The sequence below is a fragment of the Mchenga conophoros genome, linkage group LG11 (genome assembly GCF_057382185.1).
Source record: "Mchenga conophoros isolate Kocher_MC1m ecotype Shallow Benthic linkage group LG11, M_conophoros_male_GT1.1, whole genome shotgun sequence".
Classification (NCBI taxonomy): Eukaryota; Metazoa; Chordata; class Actinopteri; order Cichliformes; family Cichlidae; genus Mchenga; species Mchenga conophoros.
Window position 1 is genome coordinate 35285135 of NC_140536.1, and position 22616 is coordinate 35307750.

The window sequence follows — 22616 nt, forward strand, 5'->3', positions numbered from 1 at the left end:
CTCATATGAGTGAATGAATGAGGCTTGTTGTATAAAGTGCTTTGAGTGCTGTGCGAGAATAGAAACGCACTATATAAGTGTCAGTCCATTTACTAAAGATGTTTATCAGAACTACTTTAATCGTTCTACTATTTTGCTTTTACCCTTTAACCAGATTACACATTGCTTGAAGTCATTTCTCTACCAACACTTGATTTCAGTTCACAGTAAGAATAGCTTTCAGTTTACCATAATGACACCAGAATACCAACATGAACAGCTTTTATATGAGTTTCAAACACGTGGGTCAAAAGCGCGAGTGGATCCATGACTGCCCCCTGTTGGTCTTGTAACGTTTTTTTTGTTTTTGTTTTTTACAAAAACCAAAACTCAAACAAAGATATTCCTAGTTCCTAAAAGTAAAATTCAACAAACTCAACACATAAATCCTCAAAAAAAACCCAACAACAACAACAACAACAAAAAAAGCCTAAAATATGGACCAAGATAAAGAACAATGCTGCTCTTTTCACCTTCGCCTTATCTTCAGCAGCAGACTGTCACATCTTATGTTGTAATTTATGACAGGGAACAGCTATTCCCTGTAAACTGGGTAAGATTACATATGATGCAGAAGTCATATTAGAGCCAGTTCACACCAGTAAGTGTAATATAAGCAGACAAAATTATTAAAATTAAAGACACACATTCATCTCCTGTCTCCAGGTCATACAGTGAAATTAGAATAGCAATTGAAAATGAGTCTGTGTATACTTATGCCAAAGCATAAGAGTAACTGAGAGATAATGGGATGTGTTATCGGAAATCACAGCATCTCTGTCATAGAGACTGAATGAGCATGGATTTTTGAAGATGTGAGTCAAAAACCTCAGGCACACTGTCTCACTATGGATTGTAAGCACAATTAGATGACAGTGTAATAAACACAGGAAATGTTTAAATTCAGGATGTGAGCACAAATAAACAACAATGTTTTCCCTCAAATGTGACGTGTTTAACAAGTCTTCAGATTACAGACGGCAAGTGAGTGAATGTTTCTAATCGTCTCACCAGAATCTAAAAGAAGACAATTTAACACTAAATACAAAGTTTTCTACAAAATCCTAATGTACTCAGCAACAAATCATTGGAAATGGCAAGAAAACCCTATGATATATGTAAAGTGTGTCTATGTCATGTCCCATTGTTTGCCTTGCTAAAATCAAAGTATTTGATTTTTTTTTTTAAAAACATCATTTTTGTTTTACATGTACAGACTATATGTAATTATTACCTACAGTTCTCAAAGAAATTAAGTAAAAAAAAAAATGAGATACTGATGATCACATTCAAAATTATATGGACAAAAATGGCTTTGTAAAGTTATTCCAAAACACGCACCTTTAAAGTATTTAATATTATTTACCACGTGTGCTGAAATATTAGCTGCAGTGTTATAGGTTTATTCTAGATAAATCATACACTCCACTTGCAATGGAAGTGAGTGGAGTCGGGTGGGGTCCTCGTAGATGAATCAGGTTTCTTCTACTATCACTGCAATTTTTGCTCATTGCCTCACAGCACATTGCTGCAGTTGTATTCGAGTCTTTGGGGCTCTGGTGGTTCCAAGAAATTAAGAAGCCTGGAGAACTTTTCCTGAAGACTATTTACACAAATGACAAGAAAGGTGCCTAAGAGAGTTCAACTAAATAAAGGTGGTTACACCAAATACTACCTTTCAAGCTTGTTAGTTGTATAAACTTGTTTTTGTGTGTGTACTGTATTTCCATGTATGTTTGCACATGTTTCAATAAACCACTGCACCAGTTTTTGTTTTTTTTCCAAACAAAATATGGAGAAATGACAAGTTGCACAGGGCTGTAAGTGCAGGTATCTTAAAACTACACCATTATAAACCTAAATGTGCCTGTTTGTGTAAATTTATTTGAGCCTTTTTACTTTCTGTGATAAAAATGATAGTTTTTTTAAAAAAAATTTATAATTATTTTCATCTTTATTTAGTTATTCTGTGTATTTTAATATATTGACTTTTATTTTATACAAACTGGCAACTTCCGCCTGCCTCTCAGCGCTTTTTGCGTACGTACGTTACGTTGGTCAGACGTATACACACAGAGACATCATGGCGGACGTGCTGGATCTTCATGAAGCGGGAGGCGAGGACTTTCCTATGGATGAGGATGGTGATGGTAACACTATTATGTTCACTGTTAGTGGCAAATACTTTACTGTCCCCGCGTTCAAATGATGTGTAATTATTGAGGTCCGAATCGCAGCCGCTATGTTCGTAAACGGAACAAAAGCTAGACTGCGTGGTGGCAGGCCCGATAAATGCTAACATGCTAACGCGAGTTAGCGCCGTATAGTTGATCTATTCAGTCGCTCCGTAAAAGTTAGCGAGGCTACGGACATAGAGATGTTTAAAATTCACCTGTTTCATTTCGAAGGGGAAATTTACTTGGCCGGTGACTTAACTCTCATTGTGAGTGTTGTTAGCAGCTGCTAACACGCTAGTTCGCGGTTAGTGCAGCTAACGGGTAATTGTTTTTGCGGATCGAACTGGGGGGAGCGGGCATGTTAAACATATTCCCAGTCGAATTAAATTGGCGAATTTTGTTCGTTGTTAAACTTGTAATGAAGCGAACATTGCAGCAGCGTGCGCTGGCTCTGACTTGTTCATCTTTCATTCATTAGAGAGCATCCACAAGCTGAAAGAGAAAGCCAAGAAGCGGAAAGGACGAGGCTTCGGTTCAGGTGAGTGACCCCTGTGTGATGGCGATAGTTTACATAGCCTCTCTTACTTTAGCTATGCAGTACAGTAAGTGTTTCTTTGTCGACATTTCCAGAGGAGGGAGCCCGGTCCAGAACCAAAGAGGACTATGATACTGTGGAGCAAGATGGGGATGAGCCAGGCCCTCAGAGATGTAAGTAAAGAAACAGTTTAACAAAGGATTATGTCACGAACTTGAAACGGCAGCCTGTGGCTTTGCGGTGATATAGCAGAAAGTACCACTGGTTTTCTGGGTAGTCTTACATCATTTGCTGTTAATGTGATAATCACTGCTGGGTAGAACATGTTAGAACATATTTAAATACATGTTCTTAATTGTAATTGTCTTAATACTTAAGCACAAAATAATTTGTGTGTTTGTCCTCGTTACAATTGTGTGGTGCAATTTCTCATGATTATCAATTTATAAACCTTTCACTACAGCACCACAGGCTGTGTTACAGAGTAATGCAAAAGTAAAATGATCAAGTAACTTGTAATTAGTAAAGTAATTTGTTACTTTTCTAAAAGACAATACCTGTAATGATAAGTTTGGTCAATAGTATAAAGTCCAAGCTACATGTGTGAATAGAAATCTCAGAGTTAATCAACAGCAAAAGAAGAAGGATTACGCTGGTACCATTGAAATCCATTCAGATTTACAAAAAAGCAAACTTGCTTCCAAAAAAGTGTCACTACTGTTATTTATTGACTTAATATCAAAGCAAAACTTTTTATTTTACATTAAATGCTTTATTGCAATGTAGCACCTTTGGCATCACACTATCAACAAGTAGAATTTTTTTTATTTATGACTCAAATACAGTGTTTGTTTGTTTTTTGTCTTTTTTAAGTTGATACACTTGAAAGTGCTACTTGGTAAATGTCCTGTATTTGTACAGCACTTTACTCAGTCATCCACCCATTCACACACACATTCAAACACTGGTGATGGCAAGCTACATTGTAGCCACAGCTGCCCTGGGGCGCACTGACAGAGGTGACTTGATTCATCACATGCTGATTCCTTTCCTTGCTGCAGCTGTGGAGGGCTGGATCCTCTTTGTGACGGGTGTACACGAGGAGGCCACAGAGGAGGACATCCATGATAAGTTTTCAGAGTTTGGAGAAATCAAAAACCTCCATCTCAACCTCGATCGCAGAACAGGTTACCTTAAGGTAAAAAAATACAACAACAAGAACCACATGCTATTATTGTTTGGGTTTTTGTGTGTGTGTGTGTGTGTGTGTGTGTGCGCGCGCGCGCGCGTGCGTGCGTGAGCTGATAACCCTGGCTAGTACAGGGTTGCCGTCTGGTGATACCTGATTCTAGCCTGCTACTTGGAGTTGAACCTCAGTGTGGTTTGCAGCTACACTTTGAGGAATGGGAGGCGTGCGGTTGTTCCGTAGATCTTTCAGACAGGTTGATTGTACACCCCAAACAATGCTACTGTTAAATTGGCTCTTTTTGTTTTGTTTGACTGGTTTTTACATCCATTTCTGTTTGAGTGGAGAAAAAAAAATGGCTTGTTGAAAACATTGCTTCATTCTGGGGTAAAGGTGGTTTGAGCCCAGACAGATCACTGTTGCCTTCCACCTGCATACACAACACCTGGCTGCATAACATGTTTGTTTGACTCTTAACGATGACACCACGATGCCATCCATGAAGAATAAACTCAGAAGCCAGAGCCATGACCATCCACTGAGTCACACTTTAACTGATTTCATACAAAGAGAAGTGCCAGTGTCAAGTTAGTTACCAAAAAAGTAACCAACATTTCTCTGGTCTAATTATTGCGAAACAAAACCCTAAATCCAAAGATTTTTAATACTGCAGATGTCCTTAATGTGTGTAAAGGATTATGTTTTGGTCTAACAATCCCATCTCCTCTGTCTGTGTGAAAATGAAATTCTTGGTAACCTGCTTGCTGGTTTTCTGATCAGATTGTTCTCATTTTTAACATGTGATATGGATCAAACTGGAAATTTTACACACAACAAATTTTTACTAAAAGCACATTTCATTGTCCTTTTAGTGTTTTGTTGTTGTGTGCCGTTTGTTTTTGTTTTTTTATCATCTCATAAGTCAGTTTAACAGTGGCTTGTGACACTTTTTTATAGTTGGGTTAACTTAACCAAATTCAAACCAGGAATATACAGATATTACACATTTGTTTGTTTATATTCCACGCAAATGGTAAAATAGAGAAAGATTGTTTATGCAGCCAAACTGAAACAACTGCATGAATGCAAAGGAACAGCTATTTGTAGAGTCCTCATCCCACCATTGTCATTGTATTTCAGCTGTGTATAACACTTATTCCATGTGGGAAAAACACTTGTGCAGAGGATGCATACCTCTTCTCTCTTTTCCAGTTGTATTTCAGGGATGCAGACATCCTTCAGTAAGGCATCCTGAAATAAAATTTATTGGGGGCACAGTCAGGTCTAACAATGGGGAACTAGATTAGGGCAAAGAGGTGCAAATTAAAACTGTTCCTTTTAAATATAGAAACACATCCTCTTTTCTACCACACGGTGGCAGCATTGTTTTTGATGTAAAGTAGGACCAAAGGGAATTCTACCCCAACCTCTGTCAGCTAAGAATGGAGAACGTGTAAAGTTTTCCTTAAAGGCGGTTTGAAGCAAAAACAGATTGTTGTACAACAAAGTCAGAATGTGTTCTACCAATAACTGAAGTATTTGATTTTACTGTGTACATAAATATGCAATAATTCACACAGTCTTCTGTCCCCAGGGTTATGCACTGGTTGAGTATGAGACGTACAAAGAGGCTCAAGCAGCCATGGAAGGGCTCAACGGTCAGGACATGATGGGCCAGCCTATCAGTGTAGACTGGTGTTTTGTCAGAGGGCCTCCCAAGAACAAGAGAAGGTGAGGGTGGTGTCTTCATCCATCTTGGAGCAGAAACAAGCTCCAGTGTTTGAAAAATCTACAGAAACATACTCTGTACATTCATTTCAGTAGGATTTTGTCATCATAAGTGATCATTTTTTTCCCCTCTTACCATGCAGCCACTACTGATGACATGACTACTCAAGTTTTGTAGATAAGATATAATTTAGTTTAAATGTCTCTGTGACAGATGACAAAACATTAAACACAGCTCAGAAATAAGTAGCGTAAAGTCGAATTGTTTTAAAAACAAACAAACATAGAAAACAATATCCAAAACACAGTGGTTCAATAAAGTTAAAAAAACAAAACCAAGAAATGAAGGGACTCAATAATTAAAAAAGAAAAAAACCCACAAAAGTCAAATTACGTTAAAAAAAAATCTTTATAATGGCTGACTATAACACATGTAATATTTAAGTAGAATTTTATTATGTAATTGGTGATGAATTTTCCTCTTTCTACCCAGCACTTAGTCTTTGCATTCATATTTGCAGTAATGACAATATAGATGTTACATTTTCTAGTTACATTGTTACTGAAAAGTTTCTCTTCATTTATTTATTTATTTGATTAGAATTCAAATCTCTCAATGAATACAGAATAAAGATCTACCACAAAGAAAGAAAGCACGAGATAAAGCTAATCAAAAAGGTGCTGACTGGAGCAAATGCTTATAATGCCAACCCTTTTAACAAAAGATCATTTAGGAAGCAGCTCATTTACAAAAGAGTAAAACAAAACGAACAAACAAACTTTCCATCTTAGATAAGTAAGTAAATTAAATTTCACAATAATAATTCGTAATAATTCAATAATCCACGCGAAACAACCAAGACTTTCTGTATTATTATTAATATTGCTCTCTTCATTCTTGATTAATATATTTTTCTAATACTCTAGTTTGTTTTTAAACAAGAAAAATAAACTACACCTTTTTAAGTCACTGTCACAGCTATTCCACAAGTTACTATAAATATACTTTATTTATGCTGTAGTTAATGTTAAAGCAGGTAAAACATAAAACACAGCTTAATAGGGTAATAAATAAATTACAACAATAAATATATATTTTTTATGTTACCACCCATATTGAGTTATATGTAGTTATTTAAGTGAAACTCTGTTTTTTGAATTTATTTATTAATTAATTAATTTTAAGATTTCCCTTTTTGATTTAATGTGTGTTTTGTTTTAGGGCTGGTGGACGGAGGCGCAGCAGAAGTCCAGACAGGAGGCGGCGTTGAATGGAGGAAGTCATCACTTTGATAACCAGTTAATAGGCTTCTAATGCCTTCCTACGAAGCAACTTTTGGAGTTTTTGTACAATATTTTCAGTAAACGTTGTGTAGCTGGGCAATTGGTTCTAACAGAGAATTTGTGCTTTTACTTTCAGACAGACATGTACATGTTTATGGTTTTCATGAATCCCTCACAGTGCTTTCTGTTTGCTCATTGTAACTTGGATTTTATTTTATATAACCTAGGGAAAATTAAAAATTTTAAAATGTAAACCTATGATTTGTTTGTCTTTTTGTTTTTAAAATAACAGTTAACAGAGAAATCAGCCTACCAGCTCATTGAGCATGAAATTATAGATAGATAGATAGATAGATAGATAATATAAGCATATATAGACATCATATACCGGTACATATGAAGAATGTAGAAAAGAACATTTAGGATTTACATATATAATACTTTATGAAAGGGAAAATGATAATGTATAGGTTCTTTACTTTCGAAATAAGTAAAATTTACCTTTCATGTTAAGTGTGTAACTTAGTGTCGTGGTGTGTAAAAGTTACCTCTTAATTTCTTTATATTTATTCAAGGGTTTGGGTTTTTTGGGGGGGGCATTGGCTCCTTTTTTTTTTTTTTTTTTGCCTGTCCCGTTTGGTTCTTTTGCATCAGAATTATTGTCTAAAGGCAAAGAAAGATTTACTTTACCAAATGGACCATCCCAGCCTTGCCATATTGGTCTATTTGAGTCACCTTTGCTTTTATTGTTTATTTTATTTTCATTTGCTGAACACGGGACAGACTTGACTGGGGAAAAGAAAAAGGAGAAAGAAAGGGGGAAAGAAAAAGAGCGGGGCAGAGGGACGATGATAAAGGGCAAAATCAGACACAAAATACATATATCAATCACCTGTTGAGAAAGAAAAAAGAGAAAACAAGCAAAGAAAAAGCAATATAATAAACAACATCATAGAGGGGCTTGAGCACCCGCCCCTTTCCTGATGGGTGCCCAAAGTGCCCTTTTGTTGAGGCAACTTTTTAAAAAAATATATATATATATTTTTTTTTTATGTGTGTGTGCGTGCGTGCGGAGTCCGGTCTGTGCCCCTCAACAATAATATTTAACTATTAATCACAGTTTTGCTAAATAAAAGGATCTGGCTTGCATCAGTCACATGATCACATTTAACCAATGATCGCCCTTGACGGCAGAACGCGCTGGTTACGAGCCGGGAACGAGCTCACAAAGAGCACGCGCATTTTTAGTGGTCCGGAGCTGTAGGAGAAACACAAGTTAACTCAGAGACACAGACTGATGCGACAAAACCAGTAAGTAGGTGTACAGCGTACACTGTAGTGTATAGCACCCAGGAGTAGCTTATTACGTACACGTTGGTAAGTTGTCTTGTGGCAACTGACGAACTGAAACAAACGAGCGTGCTGTGTGTGCAACAGCGCGACAAACATTACCTGTCCTTTTATTAACTGCACAGGTAGTGCTGGTCATAGCTGCTGGCTACCTGTGTAAGGCTGTCATGGGTCTGTAGCTCTGTCACCGTTTTAGGGAACATATTTAGTTTTAAAGTATTTAGAAACATATTTAGTTTTAAAGTATTTAGAAACATATTTAGTTTTAAAGTATTTAGAACATATTTAGTTTTAAAGTAAGTTTCCGGGCTTTTCCTGCCTTTCTGGAGGGATTATATTTCACTAAAAAACGACCTAATATGCATGTCCACATAATAATAATTATAATTATAATATATAATAATAATAATGGATTGGATTTATATAGCGCTTTTCAAGGCACCCAAAACGCTTTACAATACCACTATTCATTCACTCTCATATTCACACACTGGTGGAGGCAAGCTACGGTTGTAGCCACAGCTGCCCTGGGGCAGACTGACAGAAGCGAGGCTGCCATATCGCGCCATCGGCCCCTCTGGCCAACACCAGTAGGCAAGTAGGGTAAAGTGTCTTGCCCAAGGACACAATGACCAGGCCGAGAGGCCAAGGGCACCCCACCCCCGAAGGAGCCTGAGTAGGCTCCAGGCGCCGACAAGCAGCCACCAGGAGTGAGCCGGTGGGTACCTGGACGCCCATCCCCGGACACAAAGAACCACCAATGTCTGAGGGCGTCTGCCACTGGTAGGGGAAGTGGTGGAGGGAGATAGGCCTCCATACCATGGAGGGCCTGAGATGTCCCTAGAGAGAGGTGGCGTCAAACAAACAGGCACACACAGATACAAACATCCATTCCCACCCTCATGCTCTCATTGGCTCCTTTTCTTTCACTCAGTTGCAGTGCAGTCCTTGAACCTGATTATTTTCAGAGGAAGCCACTAAACAATCCCCCATGAATCATTCAAGGGCAAGGAAGAGCTTTAAATGTCTTTTAAGAAACCTGGTGAGCTATTCCCTAAAACATCTTAACGAAACACTAAGTTTGTCTTTCATGAGTAGAAAAAGTTTGACATGTACTTCCATTTATTTTTGAAAACAACAAAAAACGTTTTGCATGCGAAAATTGACATCAATGGTCATGAAAAGTACTGAGACCTATAAAAAACAACTCTTAAGCTGCAAGCAATATTAACCATGCTAAATGTACACGTTTTGTCACAGCTTATTGGTGTTTGTACAATTCCAGAAAAGATGGATTACGGTCAGACGTGTTCCCTGCTGCGTTTTATTTAGCATCGCTAATGACGTAGGGTTTACATCATCCTGGATGACCTCATCCCGGCCACGGTGACGCCCCAGCTATTTTGTTAACTCCAAAGCACCTGTCACTCTGGCCTGAGTGCCGCACTGTCATTGGCTGCGGACACAAAAAACCCACTGGCCTCTCATTTTCTTGCAGCCAATTGGCAGGCGGATGTTTGGCGTTCTCATTTGGTGTTTACTCTAATGGGGAACGTCACTCAAAATGTTCTAGCCCGACCATTGGTTCTGATAAACGTCAATGAAAGAAAACTCCCGCCTCTGATTGGCCGAGTCCTCTCGGGGGCCGTCTGAAACCTTTGGTTGACGTTGTTGTTGTAAGTGGTGGAGAAATTACTTTGTCGCTGGTGGTCCGGTTTGGGATTTTACGCACCGTTCTCCATATGAGGACACTAAAAAGTTAGAAGTCGTTGGTACTGGAAACGTATTTGCTACTTACAAGTTGGCACTTGCTGGAAAACTGAATGGGACGATGAAAACAACATCTGCGAGGCCGCTAAAGGTAAGCAGTAGAGGGATACTCCAGCTCCTAGCGTTAACGTAAGCTACCGTTAGCTTGCTGCTGATTAGCCAGGCTTGAAGTAGCCACTTGCTAGCCAAAGGTAACGGTTCGTTCTAATAACTGAAAAAAATGTACAGGACTTCTTTATGGTGAGCATTCATGCGCATGTCTGGCAGACTTTAAATGGACGATTATAATTACTAATGGGTGCAAATAAAGTTAGTGGGATATGTTTGAACGGTGCATGAACCTCATGCGTTTGAACGCCTCAAATGCGTTTATGTAAGCATGTTTATTGTTCCCTGATATTTCTTCTTCAAAGAATAGTTCTAGCCATTAAAAGCTGGCTCAGAGTCAGCAGTGGGGACAAGCCATCATCGTGTGTAGCGTTAGGATTCAGCGCAGAGCAGAACTGGTTTCTGAATACTGCCTCAGCTGTCAGCTAAGCAGTGTGAACACTGATATCAATTTCAGCTGATCTCTTTAGTAGTTGTGCATCTGCCTGTGGAAGTAAGTTAAGTCATCATCTCGTTTTTTCTGGGAGCTTCTAGTCACGATCCAGCTTATCGGAGTCCGCCTTTTATTTAAGGTGCATGTGTGATGTAACATTGACTTAAAAGACCAGCTCACAGGAAATTACCAGAGCCAGCTCTTCACACACCACAATTTCTAACCAAAACAACTGGGTTTATTGAGTCTGAATAAGCATCTAACTCTGTGTGAGGCTCCTGCCTGAGCTGACGGGTCACAGGGTTCACTGCTTTTTACTCATTCTGAAACTAGAACTAGGTTTATTTGGCATATTTTTCTCTACATCACCACAGCGAGAAAGTATTAGGTTGCACTCTGCCTTGAATTATTTAGGTCTTGTAGTTGTGGACTCTTTTGTCCTGCAGGGACACCAGGACAGACAGCCTATATGAAAAGTAGGACAGAGGTACAAGTTCTTCAGTGTATTTGGCCTACAGCAGGGGTGTCAAAAGTAATTTTAGTGAGCAGGGTATGTACAGCTCACTTTGATCCAAAGCTTGTTTGACGTATAAAACCACTGGATAATATCCTTTATATACACAAAATGTCTTTGTGTGAAGAAGTATGGGTACTTAGGAAAAACATTTGCATTTAATAAGCTATTTAAAAAGCAAATGATAAGCAGTCAAGGATCTCTTAGGCAAAAGGAGTGCAATTAAAACCAGTATTTCCACATTTCATCACTCTATTGGTGTTACATGTATTTTAAAATATATAGTGGCTATTTAAAGGCACATGACCTTCACACATGTATTTTGGATCTCAATAACACAAGTATTTTACTTCTGTCTGTAAAAGCAGAGAGAATTGCAAGTGTCTTCTCTGAAATTTGCACGCTTTGCAAAGCCATCCAGAAGGCCAGGCTGGGTGTGCTTTGACTGCTGATTTTGATTAAAAACAAAACGCACACTGTAATAAACACACAGCAGTGAAGAGGAAGCTCGTTGAGAAGTTAGGTATGGTGTAGTAGGAAAAAGAAACACATTCAGCCCTCCACCCATACTCACTGTTTCCAGTGGCTGTGAAGGATGATGCTTGAAATGTAGGACACACAAGCAACTGCTGATCAGTACCAGTGTGGAAAGTTGAATGAAACTACCAGTGCACTTTGACTGTAATATTTGTCTTTTCGCGAGTGACTTTTGCAGCTCGATCTGATCTGATTTGATCACAGCTTTCGGTGTGTTAATTTGATCAATTTCCAAATCTTATTTTCATGTCCCTGAATTTTCAAGTCCCCATATGTACTGATTTGTGTCTATATACATAAAGTAAATATTTTTCACCTCTAAAGGGTGCAAGAAGTCTACATTTAGAGACTGGAGGGGTTGGTGGTGCTGTGAATCATTAGGATGGTTACAATTCAACAGCATTATTTTGATTATTCAAACTGCTTAATTAAAAAAAAAAACAGAATTAAACTACAGTGGTTGTCACTTCTTTTTAGCTTAGTTTTCTTGGTTGTCAGCATGACTATGCTGGACAACAAGCCGTAGACATGAATCCTTCTTCCTGTTTAAATGCGTCACTCTCAAAGCTTTGCTAACTGTCATTACGAAAGTAGCCCAATTTTTGGCCATGAACGTGGAAAAATAGATTTTCTTCTCAACAGAGATTTTTTTTTTTTTCAATTTTGTTTTTTTGTTACGTAGTTTAAAATGTAAAGAAAGAGAAAGTGTTGAAAATATAGATTATAAACTTCAAGGTGAGCATTTTAATTGTTGCCTTCTTAGTGTTTTAAAACTGGGCGTGATGTATCTGACTAAATTATGCCAAGAAGTTGTTAGATAACAACCTAAATGATCCTTTTTTTTTTTTTCTAACAATGTCTGTAATTTGAAGAAAACAACTTTGTTTTATTCAGGATGAAATCACAGGGATTCATATGTTGCTGCATTGGTCAACTAATATGAATGCAATGAAGGGAACATTTATCAACATTTTAAACATTTTTATTTTCATAGGTGCAGTCAGTGAAGTTTTTGACCGCACCTCATATTTGCACCCATTATCTCACTGTTGGTAATTAAAGTGATAAAGCTGCCCAACAGTTCATGGTGGCAACTATTTACCATGATGCTCAGTTTTTCTGAGGGTTTGTGTCAGGTTTCATTATACAAGTCCTCAACACTTGAAGGAACATATTATATTGATTCATACAGCAGCAGAGAGAGCACCTCAGGCGAGTATTTTAAGAGGGGTGTAGCATCCTTCTGACTGCAAGACAGTTTCCAAACTGGCAGGGTGTAAAAGTAAAAAAAAGAAAAAAAGAAAACTGAAAACAAAAAGTGCTCTGCTGCTTTGTAAATATGTGGATTATAGGCACAGGTATGCAGTCTATTAAATTGCCTTCTCAGTGCACTAAACAGGCAGTAGCTCAGCCTGCATCCAGTGGAACAGAACAAAACAAACATTACTGAGTTATTGCTCTTTGATTTCCCTCGAACCATTTGAATTTGGTTGATCCAAGTTTAAATATGTGGTTTGTAATCTGCAGTGTATCATATGCATCAGATCTCTTAACAGGATTCAAATGTTATGTGGTTGGGAGTTCACAGTAGCCTCGGGTCACAGTGACACTGATGGTGCCCACTCAAGAGGTTTTGTTCTCGAAGGGAAATCACCAAGACCGGGGCTAAAATGTTTTTAATTGCTTTTTTCTAAAGTTGGTTTTAGTTTGGCTAACTTTAAAATACATTTTGCTTTATCAAAAAATAACAGGACAATGCTTACATTTATATCAACCAAAGACCTTTTACCTAAACTCAGTACAAAGCAGTCACGCTTACCTTCATATTGACAAAGGCTTTGTTTGAGCCAGCGTGCTAAACTGTATCTCACTCAAATTTAGTTTGCAAGCTCTTTTATTGTTAATGAACGATTACAAAACTGTGTGGAGTGGGACATGAGCTTTTTCACCTTCTGAAGCATTGCATGCCCTGCTGTCATCCAAAATGATGAGATGTAACTAGACACTTATATTACCTGTGTAACAGGGTTTGTCATGACTCTGGCAACATGAAGTTTTATGAGCTGATGGTCATGGGCTTATTTGCACACTGTTTTGCAGTTACATGTGGCAATAAAGACAGAGCAGCAGTGACTCTTGATTTATACTTCACATGACGGACAGCCAGTTGAACTTGTTTGACTTTCTGTATGACTTTCTTTAAGGTTTTGTGCCAGTTAGTGTGAGAGTGCTGTAAACATGTGTCACACACTTATTTTGCTGAATATCCTTTGTTGCTGTCTTGGTGAATATAATGTTATACAAGCTAACCTGTCTGTTTCAGCCATGCAGAGGGTATGAAAATTTAAATTTTCCTCTCGCTGAGTTCCCCCAAACAGCTGCTCACTGTCAGCGGTGCAGTGTCAGTTACACGGCCAGGCCCGTTTGGCCTACTCCCACAGGAAAACACGGTCAGATTAATAAGTAAGTAGATGAGGTTAGTAGGACAACCAGATGATTTTTTTCCTGTTAAGTGTGCATGTCCCACTGGTGGTAAGGCATGAACTAAGCCTTGTTTTGTTTGGACTCTTTGCAGATTTCCAAAAAAGACTTAAAACCCACATCCATCTGTGCTCTTATATCTTAAAGTAGCACTATTTAGAAACACAGGAAGGGGATAAGATAAAAGGCAAAAACAGTTTTAGTCTCTGCACTGCCACAGCGACACGAGGATCAATAGGTGGCTTGTCTCTAAGAGGTCTCCATGTCCAGACAGCAACTCATAAAACTCTTTGCAGCCCCACCCTCCCCACCATGGCTGGTTGCCTGCCAGTCTTGTGACACAGCAGCTAGCCAGTGCCCAGGGCCATTTGTGTCCAGGATGGGTAGATACTATGAACTGAGGTGCTTACCTGGGTGCCAGCAGCTGCTTTACTTTGAAAACATGCATGTTTGAGTCCAAAATTTGTCATTTTATACCGTTTCTTCGTTTGTTTATGAGTAAAATATTTTTATTTGTGTAAAGAAAAACACAAAAATCAGGCATCTGTTGACACTCATTATATACCGTAGTACACTATACTATAGTATAAACTATATTTGATTTATCCTCCAAACTGGGGAAACTCTGTAGTCTTTGACAAAATAGCTATGACCATTAGAGGAGTTTATAGTTCATAAAGGTGAAGTACACTTTATCAAAACAAATAAGACATTTCACTAAAATAAAAGCTAGTTTGAAATCAAAATAAATGTAATTTATATTTAAATAAAAATACTTAGTGGTAATATAATTTATAATTATTATTTTAAATTCACCCAGCAAAATACTAAATGTAGAAAAACAGCATAGCAACTATGAGATGGCATTTCAGCCGGTATATGTAACAGTAAAGGTTTGTCTTGCATTTGAGAAAAAAAAGTTTTTATTTATTAAGTGGCCAAAATACAGTGCATACTTACAAAAACTCATTTTAAGCAGGTATTTGAACAGCATTGACATATACATATATTAAATACAAAATTGTTCTTAGGCTACAAGTGCAACTTAGGGATGTCACTGATACACAGGTTGAAACTTTTTACATATCAGATGATATAAGTTAAAAAAATATCAGTAAATAGATGCTGGCCACACAGGTCCTCACCCCATGTTCCAGGTCTCCACTCTACACCCATGTTAAGTTGTGGATAGCAGGATTATGCCCGGTCTGTGTTTAGTTAATTCATGCGGTTGACAGAATAGAGGCCAACGCAAACTAAGGTGTAACAGTTTTATTTGTTCCACCTGAAAAACTATAATCCAATACAGCATGGGCTGCCACTCCCATGAGAAAAGCTGTGGTAGTGAAAGCTTGTTGTATCACTTACTTTGATCACTGTACCACACCAGACTCAAGAATTTATTACAGCTGTACTTGCCAGAACCTCACAGTCTTATCTGTCATCACCACAGTGCTATTTGTCTTTCACTTTTTAAGCAGTGGTTGTTTTATCTATTGTTGCAGATACAACTTTTTCCTTTATGATAGGAATAAATGTTTTCAGCCGATTGGTCTTTGAGGAAGTTTATTATGCTCATTTCTAGCTACATGGTTTTGTTCTTTGACTCTGCAAGGGTAGCTTTGCATGAGTCACAGTTTCAAAAAATCCTCAGTTGTTTTATTGTCCTGTTTTCTCTTCTTTTGGCTGTTCATGGTAAGCAAAGGGCTTTAACAGTGTGTGGGTGGGGCTTGTGTACTCGCTATAATATCATCCAAAGCCAAGTTTAGAAAAATAGTTTGAAATGACTGCCCTATTTGTACGCTGTGTGCGTGTATGAAACTTCAGACATTTTAAAGTATTCTGGATTGTTTGGACTTCTGAAGGAGCTGGTGCACTGCAGCTGATGCATGGTTAACGCAGACCAACATAGAAGTGAATTAAATACATTGGCCCGTTTTAATCTGTACCTAGAGCTGGGCGATATGAGATTTTTTCATATCACGATATGTTTTTTCATTTCAGGCGATAACGATATCTATCACGATATAAGCCAAATAACTATATTTGTAAGATTTAAATGTGCCGTTGCTCACAAGTAAAATGTGAAATAATCAGCAGCTTGTTTTTATTTAAATATTTATTTCCCATAATAAGTTCAACAGGGTAGATGTACTTAAGGAACATGAGACTTTTTCAGATAAATAAAGGCAAATATTGCAAACTATACAAAAGGCAGCCGCTAAAGCGTTTAAGTTTCAAAATAGAACAAACAAAACAGACTAAATTGTCAATTCCACTTAGAAACAAAATATTAATTCTAAAAATAAATCTTAGTTTGTTTTACAGAAGAACAGACAAAACTGACTAACTTTTGTCAGTATCAAATAAACTGAGAACTAAAAGGAAATTCTCAATCTCTCCTTGTTGTATAGCTGAGCTTTTCAAACAGTTTTAACAGTTACTTTAGTCTGACAAAAGCCGAATGACGAATTAGCGCTTCCAGTCAGAGACTGAGGCTACGTCCACACGTACACGGGTATTTTTGAAAACGGAGATTTTCCGTTTACGTTTTAAAAAATAATCCCGTCCACACGTAAAGGCAGAAATGAAGGAAAACGCTGCTATGAACATGCCAAAGCAGCAGGTGGCACTAGATTCCTAACCGTGCAGAAATGTTGGCCAATCAGAAGTCTAGAAGCCTCGGTGGGAAAAAGTAAACAAAGCTGGGGCATAGAAGCAGAACCGAGTCGTATGTGTGGACGGACAGTAACTGTGTGTATATGTAAGCATTTAAACACTGCAGAGAGTAGAATTAACAGTATTGTAGAAATTCATTTCACCGAAACAATAACGTGGCGCACAGTGTGACGCGTGCACCAGTTTATTGTATTTTCAGACTTGCTTTCGGCACATTTACAGTGAGGCTACTCTATTTTTTGTCAGACTTGAAATAGCCGAAATACCTTCACACTACGGAATTTCTATGGCTCTTCCGTTCGACAATCTCTCCGGCATTGGAACCATCATCTGTTTTCTCTTCGGTCACGCTCGGTTGATTTTTCTAGTCGGCACACTCATTTCCTCCATTACCCGCTGGCTGCTTCCCAAACAAACACACGTGCGGCTTGGCACTTGTGCTGTATGTAACAAGTCACGCGACGTGACGCTGCGGCTGTGATTGGTTCGGCTCTGCGCTACTTAATTTGGATTGGCTGACCTTTTTTTTTTTTTTTTTTTTTTTTTTTTTTTTTTGAGGACAAGAGCGGCGAGGTCTATCGCGATAGCTTAATTTCTCTATCGAGTAAAAGTTATATCGTTATCGTTCTATCGCCCAGCTCTGTCTGTACTATATTTATCTTTTTGAGTCATTAGTTAATTTTGGACTTTAAAGTACTGCAGAACCATGCTGGTTCATGCAGCAGTCATGTGTCCTGTATTCCACCTTAGGGCTGTTCGATATAACGATATATATCGGATGACGATATAAAAACATCTATCGTTGTATTTTACACTATCGTTTGTATCGTGGTGTCGCAAAATAAACTGTTTACGGCAATATTTTTTCATGGTTTTGATGGTCACTGTAGTGGCTATATTCATTTCTTAAAGTTCTCTCTTTCTCTTATATTTAATATAACCACACGACTGACGGACAAGCGCCTCTTTTTATTCGTTGTCGTTAGCAACAACGACAGTAAAACCATCACGTGTCTGCTTATTTTCCACAAAGTTTTCACAATAAAGCTCAAGATCCTGTTGAGACTTTCCAAAATAAACTGAATCACGTGAAAGAGCATGCAGACTATTTACGGATGAGAAGCAAAAAAGAGCCGTCAGGCGCTAAAAAATAAACCTTAGACTCAAACGTTAGAACAGGCTTTTCCCCGCAGCACGCCGTGTAATAAATACTCACAAAGAAAACGGCGGCCGTTACAACTTATGTCTAAAAATGTATCGTTTCATGCATCGGTTAAAACACTCGACTCCAGGTACACGACGCCCAGCTGGAAACACTTCCTGCAAGTCGAGCTGCCCGAGATTCACAGAACTTTCAGAAAATGTAAAATTTTTGTGATTTATATCGTTATCGGGACGATAGATGTCTTAATATTGGGATATGAGATTTTAGTCATATCGCACAGCCCAATTCCACCTGGTAGTTTACATTGTTAGATCACAGAAAGGCACATAGGCAGGTGGTGTCATAGTGATTTAGAAACAAACGTTAACTTGGGTTGCACATTATTGTATGGATACAATATGGATAATTAGTTTAACCAGCTATTATTTTTGCTGCTGACTAGTGAGAACAGAGATCATTTAGTTGACTGTTCCACAAAATCTAAAGGTTAACAGGACTCCATCAGGACCAAATGAGGACTTCTGACTGACGGATTCTGGTGTTTAGGTTGGCAGCTGTCTGAAATAGTGAAACAAACTCCTAACAAGTGAGGTGATTTCTATTAAATTCTGTCCTTCACAGCTAGAACAACACTAACTGTAAGGTGGGTGGCAGTAAAGCTGGACTCATTGATCAGCATCAGTGTCTTTAAGTGGATGTTCAGTTTGGTAAATTCGGCAGTTGTAGTAAATCACTCAACATGTTCTTTGAGATTAATGTTTATTTCAAAGCATATTATTGGGCATGTGCCTTTTCTTGTGCAGACTAGGGGACATTATCGTCTCCTGCTCTGCCTCGTTGATCCAGGACATCAGGAGTAATCCCACACACAGCCCTAATGAGGAGCCTGTTCCCCCAGGATGACATCATATGGGGTGTGACGTGAAGTCACCCTGCTGTGTATAGCGACTGGCCTGCAGCACGTGGGGATTCACATGAGCATTAGTGCTGCATGCCTGCAGAGGCTGGTGCTTGTTTAGCCGCTGGCTTTAGATCGGGCAGGGCTTGGTTGGCTTCACATTCAGCCTGATTTAGTAGATCTTCACTGTTGTAGGTATTGTACTTGCAAGTCACAGATCCATTTTGTTTCTTGTATTAAGCAGTTTCTAAGCTCTTTTATTTACAACAGTTTTTGTATTGCAGGACTGGAACGAATGTGCTTAATTTTAAAATGGCGCAGCCGAAGATCAAGTTGGAGTGTAAGAAATGTCTTGTATTCCTTGAGGGTTGATATGCAAATGAAAGCAGTAGTCATCTCACTTGCCTTTTAAATGTGAATTATGCAATACTAATTGTTTAGACATGAAGCAAAAAGGATATTTTGGCATCAGTGTCATCCCTGTAACATCAAATATTGCCAGTTTATTTTAAAATTAATGCACGGATCAAAGCAACAGAGGAGGTGATTTTTAGTCATCTTTAAGATTGGTTAGGCTTGCCAAAGCAACTTTAGACTTATCACCTTTGGTCAATAATCACAGCTCAAACACTGTAGTATGTGTTATTGTGTAGAAGTGCTTGCATTCACATTCACTTCACTTGGGTAGGACCCACAGGTACAGGGTCATCTAACTATAATTGGCAACGCCCTCTTTTTTTCCCTGCTCTTCTTTTAAAGTCCAGTTGCTGCTAATCATCTACTCTGACCTTTCTCATGTCATGTTTACTGGTAAAGTCTTGGTTACTTGGTTGGGCGGTCCTCCATGTCATTCAGCTGTATCACCAAAGATGAGCTTGTGTCATGTTTGGACATGCACATGGGAATCCTGTGCTATTATTGTAATCTTCTTAATTAATTTTCTAGAGGCAAAACACACTTTGTTATTTACTGTGAAAATTTCCAGCCTTTAGAATATTTAGGTAGGCAGTTTTAAGATGGATGCAGAGGCTTGTGCTTCTTCACAGAGAATACAAATCACTGAGTCCACCAAGGCCAGCTGAGGACTTTTGTAAACCGGTTTAGAGTTTAGGATGACAGCTGCAGGAAGCAATTTATCCATCAGTCTCTGTGCTGATGTCCTTCAGAGGCACAGCAGCATTTCTCGCCGGATGTTCAGCAGCACTGGACCAGCATTTGTGTGTCTGTGCACCTCTTTTGGTCTGCAGAGCACAGACTTCCATGAAGTCATGCAGGGGTCATCATTCTTAATGTCTTATTTTGGGTTTCTTTTTGTGTGCGCCTCTGAACCAGTAATGCATTGATGGCAGATTAGCTTCCACTTCCCCCTCTCACTTTGAGGATCAAATACCCTCATTACATTTTCTGCTGTTTCAGTCACCCATCGCACTGACCCCGTGCACAAAGCAGTGTGGTCTCTGTGTGGTATGTGGGAATGCCACTTATAGTCCCCTAAAGCCCTTTTCCACAGCCGCCTGCTTCATGTGGGGTTGTTAATTATCGCTCCTTGACTGGTGATTACTGAGCCTGACTGCAGAGACATGCCCCGGGCATAGCCTAGGACCCTCTGAGGTCTAGTAAACCATCATAATGGACAGGAAAGGAGGAAATAAAGATTGGCCTGCACCTGTATGTAAATGAGTAATCATAACTATCTCAGCATTAATGCTACATGTTACTATATTAATTTCATGATAACACATGTACAGGTACAGTTAAACTAATCAGTTATTTTCTTGGTTAATCTATTAATTATTTGTCAAAACTTTGTCAGTTACTAAAAGTGAAAAGGTTCATCTGCTAAGGATGGCCTACTTTTTTGTTTTTGGAATTTTGAGTCAAGACGTTCTTGTGGATTTAAAGAATTAAATGATTAAACTTTTTCCTTTGTTTTCTTACTGGTTTTGTACATATTTAGTTTTCTAAATTTATGTAAAAGGACCATTCAGGCAGAATCTTAATGACCATGGATCAGAAATCACTTGCTGCTGTCAATTAAGGCATATCCTGTTAAAGAGGAAAATGTGTGCTTGTTTATTTTCATCGAGAAGTTGTTGATGCCACTGTATCCATTATATAAAAATCAGCGCTCACGTTTCTTGTTCTTGTCCACTGATATGTGAGTCGGGTGATTCATGCTGTGGCATTCAGAGCAGTATTTTAGAGGAAAGTGGACTAAGTGAAGTCAAACATCTCTCCTACATGCTCTGCTACACGATGACATCAGCTCTCAGACACTTTGATAAACACTTGTGTTCAGAAGCTAATACTGCCCATTTCAGCTGGCTGGACTTGGCTATTATTACTTTGCTCCAGTGAATATCAGCAAGAGTTTACGTATGACTGAAGAAAAAGTTGAAGCTTTCCACTGACCAGGAGACATTTTGTCCTAAACCATCACTGTACCTCAATCAGAACGCCTCTGTGTGCAGACTACATACACTACATGCACTTTGTGCTTACTTGCGTGGTGCATGTAATAATAATAATAATAATGGATACTTTATTGATCCCCATGGGGAAATTACTTGTTTTTCTCTGCATTTGACCCATTCACTCAGTGAAGCAGTGGGCAGCCCACTAAGCAGGCGCCCGGGGAGCAGTGTGTAGGGACGGTACCTTGCTCAGGGGTACCTCAGGGTAGCCGTTAAGTGGATTCGAACCGCCGACCTTCCGATCATGGGGCGACCACTTTACCTACTGAGCTATCCCTGCTATACAGTGTTGGGAAGGTTACTTTTAAAATGTATTCCATTACAGAATACAGATTACATGCCCCAAAATGTATTCTGTAACGTATTCCGTTACGTTACTCAATGACAGTAACGGATTCTGAATACTTTGGATTACTTAATATATTATCATGCTGTTTACAACTACGTGAATGTACTATTGCTGTGTGATTTATTACTATTACTGAAGGCCCGCTACTCCGAACTGTAGTAAAGGGACCTCTGACTAATACGGTGGGTTCTGTGTCGGGCTCGTAGCCGAAAAATAGCTTTACTTTGTGTGGGTCAACTTTTCTTGCGAGAGACAGAGAGAGGCGTTGAAAGGCTGCTCCAACGGAACTTATTGTTTTCGGAGGAAAACACGAACACGGTGTACAGTCGAGTCTTAATAGCTTACTTACAACTGGGCTGTCAGGCACTCTTCTTGGCTGAAGTGGTTATTATTATATTTACATGCTTCCAGCTCCCGTTTTTCCTCGATGACAACTCGTACCTTTCCACTCCCCTTTTTCTCCCTCCTCGCGCTCACAGACCCATAACGTGTATGGCAGTCCATTCTCCCTGCAACACGGACTACACTGCCCATGATGCTACATTCTTTACGGTGTGTTCACACCGAACGCGAACAGCGAAGCTATGCTTGTAGCATTCTGCCTGTTAGCTTAGCACAACAACAACGAAAAGGCGCTCTCTCACCCAGGAAACACACAGTCGCAGAGAGAGAGAGAGCGTCGCCCTCTAACCATGGCAACCGTAAAGCTGCCGCCTGGAACAACAGAACGTAGCTGTCAAACAAAACCCAAACAGTCCTGACCCGCGACAATATGAAACAGGAAAGTACCGCAGTGTAATCCATTTATTTCAACAAAGTAACTGTATTCTGAATACCACCTTTTTAAACGGTAACTGTAACGGAATACAGTTACTCATATTTTGTATTTTAAATACGTAACGGCGGTAC

At 38.9% G+C, this 22616-nt stretch overlaps 2 protein-coding genes across 3 annotated transcripts in view; both read left to right on the forward strand.

Moving 5' to 3' along the window:
• Window positions 1-2086: 2086 nt before the first annotated feature.
• Window positions 2087-7203, forward strand: rbm8a (RNA binding motif protein 8A). 2 transcript variants are annotated; one of them, XM_085292645.1, is made up of 6 exons: window positions 2087-2189; window positions 2695-2754; window positions 2847-2924; window positions 3813-3949; window positions 5532-5668; window positions 6888-7203. In XM_085292645.1, exons 1-6 carry the CDS (start codon window positions 2123-2125, stop codon window positions 6934-6936), a joined length of 528 nt encoding a protein of 175 aa, XP_085148771.1. In that variant the 5' UTR covers window positions 2087-2122; the 3' UTR covers window positions 6937-7203. The 2 variants fall into 2 exon arrangements, with proteins under 2 accessions (XP_085148771.1, XP_085148772.1); XM_085292646.1 differs by having other exon boundaries at window positions 2088-2183.
• A 2631-nt stretch (window positions 7204-9834) lies between these two features.
• The window catches only part of otud7b (OTU deubiquitinase 7B), a 46270-nt gene continuing 33488 nt past the window's right edge, over window positions 9835-22616 (forward strand). The window contains exon 1 of the mRNA XM_085292647.1: window positions 9835-10160. The gene's annotated coding sequence lies outside the window, so the exon portion shown is untranslated. The remainder of the gene's footprint in view (window positions 10161-22616) is intronic.